This window comes from Hermetia illucens, chromosome 3 (assembly GCF_905115235.1).
Source record: "Hermetia illucens chromosome 3, iHerIll2.2.curated.20191125, whole genome shotgun sequence".
Taxonomy (NCBI): domain Eukaryota; kingdom Metazoa; phylum Arthropoda; class Insecta; order Diptera; family Stratiomyidae; genus Hermetia; species Hermetia illucens.
This window is the reverse complement of record NC_051851.1, coordinates 71,626,062-71,640,340: the sequence shown is the minus strand read 5'-3', so window position 1 is coordinate 71,640,340 and position 14,279 is coordinate 71,626,062. Positions and strand designations below refer to the sequence as shown.

At 42.4% G+C, this 14,279-nt stretch overlaps 1 protein-coding gene across 1 annotated transcript in view; it reads right to left on the bottom strand.

The window, feature by feature from the left end:
• LOC119652824 (DNA polymerase alpha subunit B) overlaps positions 1 to 14,114 on the bottom strand; it is an 84,555-nt gene extending 70,441 nt beyond the window's left edge. Inside the window, exons 1-2 of the mRNA XM_038057153.1 lie at positions 13,938 to 14,114; positions 13,537 to 13,847 (exon numbers count right to left, since the gene is read on the bottom strand). Coding sequence (XP_037913081.1) covers positions 13,537 to 13,847; positions 13,938 to 14,013 — 387 coding nt within the window. The 5' untranslated portion in view covers positions 14,014 to 14,114. The remainder of the gene's footprint in view (positions 1 to 13,536; positions 13,848 to 13,937) is intronic.
• Positions 14,115 to 14,279: the final 165 nt, after the last annotated feature.

Below are 14,279 nucleotides of genomic sequence, written 5' to 3'. Positions count from 1 at the left end.
ATTTTTTGTTGTTGAAACTAACGAAGAAACGAAGCAGCAGAAGTACTTCTAGAACTACTTCCCGATGCACAGGCGCGTGCTTCTCCAACTACTGCTCGACGAATATCCCTTCACAGTTTAAAATGAATTCAGCGAATCCTCGGTTTTTCTCTCCTTTCCTTAGTTAATCGTTGCTATTCCTACTGTCCTACTTTTCCTACATTTGGATCTTCATTTAAAGGATAAACAAGTCGGAGTACAGAAAGCTCTCGCTTCGGGTATAAAGGTTTATAGCTAGAAATTCAACATATTCGTTCATATTTTTCCATATTCCCGATTTACCTCGTGCGCAAAAGTATACATATGTACATATATAGTTGAATACCGCTGGCTTAATGTACAAATATTTCTATCTGAATTAGACACTACTTGCAAACAATTCACAAAAATAATAAAATATAGCTTTGTTAATAGTAATAATAATCATTGGCACAACAATCCATATTGGATCAGGGCCTTGAAGTGTGTTAGAGCACTTCATTCAAGACCGTAACGGTACACTACAGTACACTGTAGGAGACAATGTGGTCATCATTGCGCTCGCCCGAGATTATTACCCTGATTTGACTCAGGTACTCATTCACAGCTGAGTCGACTGGTATCCGACGTCAAATCACGATACAAACCCATTGTCACCAATGCCACCTTCCGTACGACAGCCTTATGCTCTAACCACTCAGTTATCCAGACACATGTTAATAATAGTTCGATTTTCTTCAAATGGCTCAAAGTATATTTTCCTTGGATCAATGACACCGGCACCCGCTCCCTCTGCTATGAGGGATCCGTCAGTGTACCAAGTAATCAGTTGCTGGTTTAAGCCGTATGTCGCAGCCACGCTCACCCAGTTTGCCCTGTTACTCCAACGTATTTCAAACTTCTTATCGAAGTGAAACCTCCTTGCCATGTTACCCCTTGGTATCAGTAATTCGGGATACCGCCTAGAAAGAATATCAATCTTCCTTCGATTAGGCAGCTCCCCGCCTCACTCATACTACCGGCCTTCCTGAATATTGCCCTCCTTGCCTGCATCTGTATGCGCAGATGAAGAGGGGTTAATCCCAGAAGGACCTCCAGGGATGCTGTCGGGCATGTCCTCATTGCCCCATTGATACACACGCAAGCCAGCCTTTGGAGCTTATGTAATTCCCTGGCTTGTGTGCTGAGTTCGGTTCTTTCTGCCCAGATTACCGCTCCATAGGTAATCATTGGTCTTACCATTGCAGTATATATCCAAAGTAGTATCTTCGGGCTGCAACCCCATTTTTTTCCTGCTATGGATTTGCAAGTCATCAGAGCCCCTCGTGGCTTTCCGACAGAGAGTAGAGAGAGAGAGTCCAGAGTAATTTTTGGTCTAGTGTAATTCCCAAATATTGAGGAAGAAGAGTAGAGAGAGAGAGTCCAGAGTAATTTTTGGTCTAGTGTAATTCCCAAATATTTGACCTCTGTTTCTCGTTTCACCTCCATATCATGTAATGTTATGGCTCTTAGGTGATCAAGCTACGCTTCCTAGTGAATGGTACTATGGTGGTTTTGGCTGGGTTGATCCGCAGTCCCGCACCAGGCACTAGTGACCCTTAGTCCAGTTTGGATTCTATCACATAGGGTATCTTCATATTTGCCCCTACAGATTAAAACAATGTCGTCCGCGTAACCCTGGACTTGTGTTCCAGCATTTGTTGGAGTTCATCCACTACCATACTCCACATCAGCGGCGATACTACCCCACCCTGTGGACAGCCTTGAGTGGTGTTTATGATAATAGCATTTGTACCTGTCGGTACTTCTATTTGTCTGCTTTCTAGCATTTTGCCCATCCAGAATGCCAGGGTGTTTCCCACTCCCTGGCGGCTCAGGGCATCTTGTATCTCTGTGTGTGATGTGTTGTCAAATGCTCCTTCGATATTCAAAAACTCGCACAGTGCAATTTCTGATATATAAAAAGGCTTATAATTTGTTAAAAAGTAGAACTATTTATTAGTACATGCGAGTGAGAAAATCAAAATTAATTCGAATTTATGTCAGCGCTCTGGTGATTGCGAAAAATTAGTTAAAAATTATTGTCATTTATTTCACGGCCAAATATTGAAACTTTACCATCGGCCGCCCTATTTCAAAGACCTTAGAAGGTTCTTGAATATGGTAAATTCTCCCGTCTTTTCCTGCTAAAACCGCTCACCACCAGGCTTTAACACATCGTTCAATAAGTCCCGGGACTAACTATGAAAACAACATTTTATCGGCAAAATTCTTTATTATTCATCAACATAATCTCCTTCAAGGGTTATACAATCATTCCAATGCTTCTCTAACTTTTCAATGCCATGTTTGTAGAACGATTTGTCTTTTGACTCAAAATGAGGCTCAGTAGCAGCGATCACCTCCTCATTTGAGCCAAATCTTTTTCCCTGGAGCATCTTTTTGAGATCCGCAAAAAGCCAGCAGTCGCTGGGGGCCAAATCCGGCGAGTGCGGAGGATGAGGAAGCAGTTGGAAGCCTAATTCGTTGAATTTGGTCATCGTTTTGATTGACTTGTGACATGGTGCATTATCTCGATAAAAGATGACTTTTTTCTTCATGTGTGGGCGTTTTTTTCGCTATTTCGGCCTTCAAACGATCCAATAACACCATGTAGTAGTCGCTATTGAGGGGGAGGGAGGGGAGGGGAGGGGAGGTTTTTCCTTTTTCGAGATAGTCAATGAAAATTATACCATTCGCATCCCAGAATACGGACGCCATCCCTTTGCCGGCCGACTGTTGTCTTTTTGGACGCTTCGGGCGGCTTTTACCGGTCGTACGCCATGCAGCTGACTGCCGACTTGACTCCGGAGCGAAATGGTGAATCCATATTTCGTCCACTGTCACATATCGACGCAAAAAATCCTGTTTATTGCGAGTAAACAGTGCCAAACAGCTCTCCGAATCATTGATACGTTGTTGCTTTTGTTCCATTGTGAGCAAACGCGGCAGCCATTTGGAATAAACCTTTTTCATAGCCAATTTTTGGTGCAAAATAGTAAATGCACTACCAGTTGATATGTTCACCATCTTAGCTATATCGCGCACTTTCATTTTGCGGTCATCCATCAGGATTTTCAATACTTGCTTGGTGTTTTCGGGAGTTACTCCCTCATTTGGTCGACCCGAACGTTCCGCATCATTTGTATCAGCACGACCGCGTTTCACGTCGAAAACCACCGACAAATGGTTGTTTTCGACGGAGTAGAGTCCGGATAACGTTTTTCAAGCCATTGCTGAGCTTGAACAGTGTTTTTCCCCATTAGAAAACAATGTTTTATCAACACACGAAACTCGTTTGGTCCATTTTTTCACGATTGCGAAGGTAGCGTCAGTTTAACCACTATAGCTTTCTTGGTTATGTTTCGAATTACATCAAATTTTGACACATCATATCTGAAGGTTGGTACTTCTGAACCTTGGTATATAAATGGCATTATTAGCGCCATTTCTACGCTAGTCCCGGGACTTATTGAACGATGTGTTACTTAACGCCTGTCTGGTCCTAAGACCAAAGGTTCGCAGAAGGTTGTGTGGTCGCCAGAAGCTGTCCCAATGTTTGGAGCAACCAAGCAACCAACAACCAATGCTATACTTTTGGCATTCCCTCAGCAGGTTTTACCCTAGCCGTGTTCGTCGCTGCGTCATCGCAGTAGGTGCTGCTTTTCACCAGATGGTAAACCAAAACTGGCAACTGTTGGGTTTCTTTTGTAAATAGTTGAATCTCGCTCAACGGAAGTACTTCCATTTTTTCTCATGAAGGCAGGCCGTTCGAAGCATTTACACGGATCGTAATCCTCAACTCTTTCCTTAAGGTAGAAACCTGACAAAGCGTCCCTTCGCTAATTTCGGCATTTAGCTTACATAAGCGAATTTACATCAGATATTAAACATGTGTCCGCTTTGGTGTTTCCGCCGTGATCATCACATACCACCCCATCTCTTCTTAGAGCTCGGAAACTTCAAACTTCAATTCAAACGCCAGAAGCTCCGCCTCTGCCCTGGGAGCAGCGTGACCGAAATGGTTACAAGTTGGCATCAATTAATAACACGACATGTGTGTGAATTATAATGAAGACAAAACCGTCTTGTAAAATTTAGGCGTAAGCCGGCTGCGGCTAAACTAAAATTTTTGTTTGAGAATTGAGGGATTCCTAAGTTAATGGCCGACCAGACCAGTTCGAAAGCAACATACTCTCTTAGTTGTGGTCCACGGAACCCTCATCCTTGGGAAAGCAGCTCGGAAACTCCTTCAATTCAAACGCCAACGGACAACCCAAGACGGACAGGTTGAAGCCTTTCTTCCAGGAGGCAGACGGTATTGGAAGAAAGCGTGAGCTTCGCGTAGGTGTTGACGTCGGCCAGTCGACCACGGCTGCTGTGACGGGCGAACATACGCAATTGTGAGTCGCGTTGGCCATTATTTGAAAAACAGAAATCAGTTAGAGAAAAGTCGAGAGGCGATAACAATACATGATAAATATATTTTATTAATAATATTATATTTTGGTAGAAGATGTGAGAGATAACATAATTGAACATTATCTTCCTACTTTTCTTTCCATTAAGAAAAAGTAAATTTTATGTAGTTGTTTTCAGCGGCGTTACTCCTGAACATCGTTTCAGCTGCTTTTCGCTCGTACAGATTGCAGGTATAATAGTGTGAATGGGACTTAAGGGGGTCATCCCATGTGTCAAATCCGCGGAATCCATTTTTTTGGCATTAGTTGTATCTAGATATAGTGTAGAATATATGGGCAACGTGATTTTCTAATATTCGGAGTCGTTCGCAAATTATAGTGTTAAACACGTAATAAGTCACATGCCAGATTTATGTCGATCGCCGTGATAAAGCGCGTATTTATCGGTCCCGGACTTTTAAAAAACACCAAAATTCACAAAAAAAAGACACCAAAAATTTACCTGTCAGTATTTTTTAATAACACTAGTTTGCAGACTATAGTCTGCATGTTAAAATGCCGTTTACATTTTTTCTTTACGATGATCGCAGCGCTCTCTAGTGTGGCAGCAGAAAAGCACCTTTTTGGCGATGGGTGTATAAATTGCTCTGTATTTCAAAAATGGACTATGCTATTGAGCTGGAAAAATTATTCCGCATGCTCAAGATATTAATAAATCTATGTTGAAAAATTCGGATTTGTATCTTTATCCAGTTCTCCACAAAAAAAGTCTAAAAAAGGCGGAAAAAACGGCCTTCACACGGGATGAACCCCTTAAGTAATCAAACCAGATTCAACATGTCCGAATACCGGAAGCTGGACGCTTCGGGCATAAAGGTTTTCTGCTCATCTTATGTAAGAAACCTCTATGTATGGCGGAGGTAGCAACTTGCGTGTCGGACGCACGCAAGTGAAAATCGCGGTAGCCATGGCATTGAAAAACAATTTTTGTCAGCGAAAAATCCAATGGCGAATAGAAACCTTGTGGCGACTGCAGACATCTAAATGCTGTAACGATTTCAGACCGTTACCCCATCCCACTCATTCAGGATTTTGCACTCTATCGCAAAGTTCCGTATTTTCTCGGACAAGGACATCCCATCAAATCCCTGTAGCTCCCGAAGACGTTCCGAAAAAGGCAATATGCACACCTTTCGGTCTCTTTGAGTTCACTAGGATGACTTTTGGACTGTGCAACGCAAACTTCTCAGAGATTCAATCACTCTGTGCTGCGAAATAGCCACTTCTGTTTCATATATATATTTGCTCTCAATCCGAGCATTTAGATCACCTCGAGTGCATTTTCCATCGTCTCCTTGAGGCCGGTCTAGTACTTAACGTTGAAAAATGCAAATTCTTGCAATCGCAGGTGAGATTCTTCGGTCATCTGATTACCCCCGCAGGCATCCAACTGGACCCAGTCAAGGTGCAAGCGACATGAGCTTCCCGCTTCCGAAAACTGTTAAACTATTCTTGGGCATGTTAAACTTATATCGTCGTTTCTTGCCCAAGCCCGCCACCATCAATTGATCATTAACGCTTTTTTTGTCTGCGCCGAAAACCAAAAACTCCCGTCTCATTGTGAGGTTCCCAGACGCTATCCAGGTCCATCAAGCAACAGTTAGTAGATGATACACTTCTGACATTCCCGTATTCGTCGATGCCTCAGACATTGCCGCAGGTGCCGTTCTTCACCAAAAAGTGGATCAAATCTGCCAGCCGTTGAGCTTCTTCTCCAAACAGCTCAACCCCGCTCAACGGAATTACAGTACTTATGAACGTGAGTTACTCACAGCGTACCTTGCAATTAAATGTTTCCGGTATTCCCTTGAAGGCCATAAGCCATTCACTTTTGGTTTAAAACAAAAGCACGACAAAGCGTGCCCTCGCCGACTTTGGGACTTGAGCTTTATCAGTCAGTTCACTTCCGACGTTCAACACATGTCTGGAAAAGATAACGTGGTTGCTGACGCTTTGTCACATGCCGCAGAAGTCAAGATCCCCGACACCGTAGATTTTTCGCTAATCACCGAGGCGCAAAATGGCGGTGCAGTTCTAAAGAGCCTGAGGAGGAATTAGGAAATTCACTTTTAGGGGTTTTCCTATCTTCGGCTCAACATCCAGTATATACTGTGAGACTTCAGACGAGGGACTAACGCCTTATATTCCGGTCGATTTCCAAAAGGAAGCATTCGGACAACGAATTAGTTCACCGGGAAGTATTTCTGGCCATCCATGAACAAGCACATTAATTCTTGGACCAAACAGTGAATGCAATTTGAGCACTCCCTTTTTTCAGAGTTGGGGAAACACCTCGGTTTTAAACGCCACCAGACACCTCCGGACAGCCAATCTAGAAGAATTTGGTACAAGTCCCACGGAGCTGGTATACAGCGGGAGCCTGAGAGTCCCCAGCGATCCTGTTCTCGACGTTAGGTCGGGATTACCGATCTGTTGCGTCTGCTGAAGAACCCAATGCTAAAGCTGAAACCGCCACCACCCGCCAACCACGCGAAAACCGTGGCTGATGTGCCCAGGGATCTCGAATCCTGTACGCATGTCCTAATTAGGACGGACGCTCCTCGGAAGCCGATGTGCTGAGGGCCCCTTCGAAGTCCTCGAGCGATGCCGATATCATTATAGCCTCAACGTCGGGCGCACGGTCACACGGCTCTTCTAAAGACCTTCGTCCAGTTCCTCGCTGAAACTCCCTTCGGTTTCAGCTGGGGGTGGAGTATTGTGACGGAGCGAGCAACTCGTGTGTGCGAATCGCGGTGGCCATGACATCGAAAAACAATTTTTGTCAACGAAAATTGTTTTTCGGTGTCATGAAAAAGAGAGGTGACTTGTCTCTAAAAATTATTAAATCAATAATTATTAATTTAAATTAAATATTATTAAACTAAAATTAATTAATAATCAAATATTATTTAAATATAATTTTATAATTTTATTTATCCATATATATATCGGAACTACTTGCAAATTTCATTCCCATATACATATAACATTTTCTTCACCGAATATAGCCTTGTGGGTTATCAAATGAAAGGTCTCAATTAGTACTTTTCGAAGCTTTTCGATATTTGTTTTGACACTGGATGCAAAGTGGAGTAGTGCGGGGGTTTGAAAAAGGTGAATTATTTCAAAATCCCGCTCTCAGAAATTACACAATCGAAAACGCTAAAAAAAACCATGGTGGTTCGTGTATATGACATCTAAGCTCCAAAATACTCGCCGTTCCGATATCTACTCAAATAGTTAATAATATTATATAATTATTTTTGCTGCAAATCCCCCTTAAGTTCATCCTAGATCCGTAAAGTTTTGTGTAGTAAAATAGACTTTAATAGGAAGCTGGGCAGTTCATTGGAAATTCTACTATTATTAGCAAAGTTATAATAGGTGAAAGTGGTCCCTTTCGCGTCAAATTACTACTCCCACAAGAGATAAAATGTCATTATCAAGTCGAATTCAATATCGGGTATATTGAATTCATATATACTACGTGTTATACATATATAAAAGGTCCCATCGTGTACCCAAGTATTCTTACATTAAAAAATCAACAAAACCTTTCAAACCTGAGGCACCAAGCTTCCGGCTTTCGACTCAATATTGTTGTGCTTTTGGTGGTTTTTCTCAGACCAATCGGGAAGTTAAACTTAGAATAGTTATTTGCGAGGCTTGTAGTGTCTTTAACGGTAAACTTGAGTAAAAACAATTTAACCGGGATATATATACACCTCAGTTCTTTAGTAACGGTAAATTAACAGGAAATAGCAACAAAATTCAGTATTCTTCGTAATAAACCAGAGGTTTATCAGAGTAGTCGAAAAAACTGCAAGGGAAAACGGAAGGTTACTCAAAGGAAAGACCAACTAATTTGGTGAAAGTCTCAAGTGGCTCGAGCTGCAACTTCCCTGAGTATTTTGGATGGCGTGAGAGATGCTGGTGTTCAGGGATCCCATCATACACTACGCAGGCGTTTGAATCGAAACGGCTAAAAAGACGGAGTTAACAGAATCGACGCGGCGAAGGCGACTATTATAGACCCACTTGAACGGCGATTATAATTCGAGCTATTATCTGGATCTGCTACTTTTGCTCGCAATTCTCCGAACTTAAACCCGATAGAGAATTGTTAGGCTTATTTGAAACACAACGTATGTATATCAGCACAGAAACACCAGGTCTACAAATGTTAAAGAAAACATTAAGGATATGTAAATGGTATAATGACGCTGATTTAAAAACAATGATTAGAAATTTTATTCACAGTATACCTGGATCACATGACAGATGCGATTAAAAATTGGGGGAGGGGTATCAAAGTATTAAATGTAAGAAGTCGTTGGGCTTCAAAAATATTACACACAAAAATATTACACATACATACCCAAAAGTGCACCTTACAAGTGCTAAATTTTGAGAAAAGTGCATGAATCAATAAAATGCCCTTGATTTAAACATTCTGAAAACAAAGGGTACTATCTTGAGAATGCGTAAAAGCAGCCTCGATTAAAAACCTATCACAATAAAAGAAGATATGGAGATTTTCATCATTGCAAGTCTTTGAGCAAATGCAAAAATCTGTACGCAGAGACCACAAAATTTGGGGTTCCTCTAAATATCTAGTGGTAATACATAATTTTCGAGTTGATTTGTGCATCTAGTGAATTAAAAAGTATCCTTAACTATGGCTGCTCGTGAAAGGGAAATAAGTGTTAGTGAGCGTAAACTGATCCTAAATTTGCGACAAAAAAAATCCGTGAAAACGCGAATTTAGTCGGAAGAACCCAATCCTCGGTGCAGAGTTGTTGATAACTACAAATCGACCGGTTTTTTTACTTCACGATATCTATCAGGGCGTCCACCTATACTTGCAGCACGTCGTAGTATTTTAAATTGTGCCGAAGGAAACCCTCATTTAACAGCATTCCAACTTGCTCGCAAGAAACCATTCATTTCAGTTAAAAATCGCCTGAAAAGAATGGAATTTACAAAAACTTAGGTCAACATGACAAAAAGAATTCTGGGAAGATGTCCTTTTTTCAGATGAAAGTAAATTTTGTCTATTTGGCATAAAAGAACGCAAATTAGTGTGGAGAAGAAGGAACATAACGTTAAATGGCCAAAATCTGATTTGCCCTGTAAAACATGGGGGTAGCGGAGTGGGGTGACTAGTTTTTATAGAGCTGACGATGGATAAGCATGGATATCTGAATATATTGAAAAGAAATGTTAAGCAAAGCGCTGAGAAATTACGGTTAGGGAATGCCTTTTACTTTCAGCAAGATACTGCGGAGTTGAAACATCTCCCATCAGGCGCGTCCCTTCGAGCGAATGCATATGAATATGCGCTTGTACGGATTTGGAAGTGCACGCACATGGGCATGTATATGTGCTAGTCGTAGGTAGGTGGGTGTGAAGAAAAATGGATATTGGAGGATCACCCAGAAGAATAAACCATATGGGAGAAGAGAGAAGATGCAAACTTACGGGACAGCGGCGTCGCCGACTTTCGGGATTGGGCAAGTATATATCCCCCGACTGCAGTGCCTCGGTGGTGAACAACTTGGCCACCGTGGCATATAATGCTATAATTAGTTTAGACAAGGAGGTGTTTAAACCGAGTACCTCCCTCCCTAGAACATGCATAACAAAAGCGCAGAAGGATACGCAAATTCAAGCCGCATCCGAGCGTAAGGGTTCACAGGATCAAGAGTGAAGTCCGTTAACGAGAAACTCAACGATTATGCGATCTTCACCAATATCGAAGTAAGCACGAGACTTATTAGGCCAAAGGATGTGCGGAATCAAGATTGGAGTAAAAAGCTGGGGAGCAGAAGTCGGACCTGGAAGAGTCACCCTTTATTTTGCTTGACGCCAAAATTGTTGAGCTGTTGGAATTTAAAGATAAGCACCAAGCAATCAACCATATGGTCAAAGTCATCAGAGTTCTATACAACAAATCACAGGATAATGCGAGAGAATCGAAGGAGATCCTGAAAACTACTTCTTCGATGGTAACGTAGTCAACGTAGATGATACCCAACGGTATACTCGTGAAAAGGTTCAAAGATAGCAAAGCCGGAGACTTTTGACACCAAGTCAAAACTTAACTTGGGGGAAGTGCTGCCGTGCGTGCTTAAAAGCATGAAATCGCTATATAGTGCAGGGACTTAGACGAGATCATTTCTAAAGCAGAAATCTGCATTGCCTTAGCAGAGCAGTTCAAACTGTACGACTTGCAGGGGGCATCCATTGTAAGTCTCAGAAGGGCGCCTTCATATACTGCTGACCGTGACCATGCGGCTATCAACAGAGGCGCACAAGTCTGCTGGCGATGTGAGGAAACGGGTCACGGGAATATGATAAGGATTCCAAATCCATGCTGTGCCATGGAAATGAGGGCCTGGACAGCGTGCATATTGTAGAAAGCGATAAGTATCCTGAGTTCAAAAAGCCGACAAATGCGGTCGGAAAATTATATTGATCCAAATCAACTTCAATCATCGTAGGATCTCTCAAGGCCTGATCCCGCAGACCACCTACAAATCGAAGTGCAAGTGGAAATAATAGCGAGCCCATCTTGCAGGTGAGGCGACCTATGGGGAAAAATAGATGACATATACGTCTATAGCTGCTATCCTACTCAAAGCCTGACGTTGACTAATTTCGAGGAAACGTTGGACATATTGGTCTTAGATACAAAAGGACGGAGACCAAAAGTCATTGCCAGTGACGTCCATGCGTGAGCATCAGTGAACACTACAACCACAATGATGATCAGGCAATTATCTCTAACTTGAAAGACGTGAAGTTGGAATGCGAAAACAACTGACGAACAAATATTTGTAGATGTGTAGTTGAACCAGGACACTATACTACGCACGCCCTCGAAGAGATTCTTTCATAATGCGGAGGGCATTGCGACGGCATGCGACTCATCGATGCCCCAGTAGAAATCCTAACGGTAAACTCTCTAATCTTCAGTGGGGATCCCATCGAGCCAGTTGAGCGGCACAGAGAGCAATAGGTAGGATTGATCCGGGATCCTCAAGCTAACCATACAGCGAAAAAGAGAGAATGCTTCAAACAAATCTGCGCAGGGACGGACATAAACCCATGGGGAGGCGCCTACAGAATTGTAATGGGGAGATTCAAAAGTCAGGCAGCCGTGCAAATTACATGTCCCGATATCCTAATTAAACTAAGAACACGAAGAGTAACCGTCCCCAGAGACTTTTAGATGTGGCTGTAATACCCACAGTAACGACGGAAGAAGTACTGAAGATTTGCAATAGGTTCGAAGACAACAAACTGGCGGTCCCCGACCGTATATCAAACAAAGTCCTCAACTTGGCAGTTAGATCGAGGCCGGACGTATTTGTAGAGTTGTTTGAAGCATGCTTTGTGGATCTTTCCTGAGGTATGGAAGCGCTAAAGGTTACTGATAATGCCTAAGGCTGGTAAATCTCCTGATGAACCATCCTCTAACGGCCGTATTTGTCTATTGGACACTATATGGAAATGCTTTCTATTAGACACTACGCTTAGGTGAAAATGCACGAAAAGGGTAGTTAGCTAGTATAGTAGTATAGTCATTACCCTTGATGTGCAAAATGCATTCAACACGGTCAATTGGAACCTTATATAGTCTTTGGTGGCGATTGGTGTACTCACTTCCTAATTGCGCTTTTCGACAGCAATTTAGCAGGTTTGAAGCTGGTGCGACACGGACAATGAGCCCAGGGAATATATTGTCTCCCCGGGGTGCCACAAGGCTCTGTGCTCGGACCAATATTATAATGATATCCTCAACAATCCAGTTTCTAGGAGGGCCACAATAATGGGTAGTGACAATGACATAGTGATAATTGTTGCAAAACATCTCCCGGATGTCGAGTTATATTTATCCGAGACAGTCATTTATATAAAGAAGTGGCTGAAAGAAAGGACTTACACGCGCCGTGACACAACAGAGGCGGTACTTATCATGAAGTGGCGCAACGAAACGACTGCTGACATCAGAATGGGGAACCACACCATCACTTCAAAACCAACAATCAAATCTCTTGAAAGGAAGATAGGTGTGAGGTTGAATTTAAAGCAGCACATGTCTGCATTAAGGTATCCAATATTAGCACAGCCTTGCCAAGGATGATGCCAAATGTTGCGGATCTGTCATGCACCCGTACATACTACATGCAATGCTCAAAATATGAGCGCGGTTAATATAAAAACCGCGTTCAAAGGGTGGGAGTTTTTTTAGAACCATATCAGCGCTTACGGTTCTCCTGATCGGCTCGAAACAACACCAAAAGCGAAGAATCATTGAGCAGGTGACAACAACTTTGGGGACGGAAAGAAAAAGTTCGACAGACCCACAGATCCCCTGCATCGAAGTGACGCAGAGAACCCATGATGAGATCAGCTATAATCTCGCGCTGTTTCTCACCATAAAGACCACAGATACCATAAATACCTGAATAGGTTTAAAACGGAGAGCTCACGTAGCTGTACTAGCTGCGATAGTGTTCTGGAGCACCCGAAGGATGTCTTTTTCTTGGCCTAGTTTCGCAGAGGAAAGGAACAATCTAGAGGAAACATGGGGAAGCACACTAGCACCGGTAGGTCTAATTGGAGAAAGGCTTGCAAGCGAGGAAAATTGGAATGTATTTGACAAATCGGTGCGGCGGATGCAGTGCGAATGCTGTCGATAGGCGAATGAAGAGACCACTTAATACTTTACTGTAGTTCCACAGAGAGTGTGGAGGATAAAAATCCAACACATGAAGATTTTCCACTCCTTAAAAAAGGGATATATTGAAATAATTCTAATGAGTTTTGGTTGACACAAAACCTTAAAAAGGGAATCCAACTTTAAACAAGAGCATGTTGAACAATGCCTGTCTTCTCGCGAAATAACACTTATCAGTAATTTTCCGGGAATCCGGAAACGATGAGGGATTTCCTTTTAACAATCTGAATAATAATGGGAAAGTCCACTGACCTTTGGTGTGTTGCACAGGTAAGAATCCATAAACTCGTCATCGTTATCATCCACTAGTGGTTCCAAGTTTGCTGCAGGCATAGGTGAACGTACTCCAGGACTTCCATATCCATGTATCAGCGGAGTCTGTGGTTTGGCCTTCTTGTTTCCCGCTTGTTTTGCTTTTCTAGGCACCAACTCTTTTCTCTCCATGTCCATCAAGTATTGCACCGTGGGCTCGGCTCCTTCTAAATTCGATACACTGTATGCCATCCATTGCTCTACAAATTCACAGGCATCGGTTATCGAATACGTCACACAAAGGTCAATACCTAAATGAACAAAATTAGAATAATTACACACAATTCGTTGAGTGGAATAAAAACAGTCAAATTCAAAGCAATTGCAGTCGCTGCACTTACACTTGGCCAGAACTTCTTCTGATGCTTCGATTCCGAAGGTTTCAAACTGTTCCGAGATTTCGTTTAATGAAGCCATGACTGACTGGTGTTACTCGTGAATTTTCAAATTCGTTTAGGCAAAATTCAGAGATATCACTAAAACACGGTAAACAGAATTAAATCAACTTGAACAAGCCTCTGACAACGGAAAACGCGCCAAATTGTCTAGCTAACGAACCTTCTGACTACTAGGGCGCCATCTAGCGAGTCACAGTATTACCCTTGATTGTTTGTCCACATTACAATCTCCTGTGGAATATCTTAAATATTCTAGCTTAACACAAAGATATCCGGAAGTTGCAT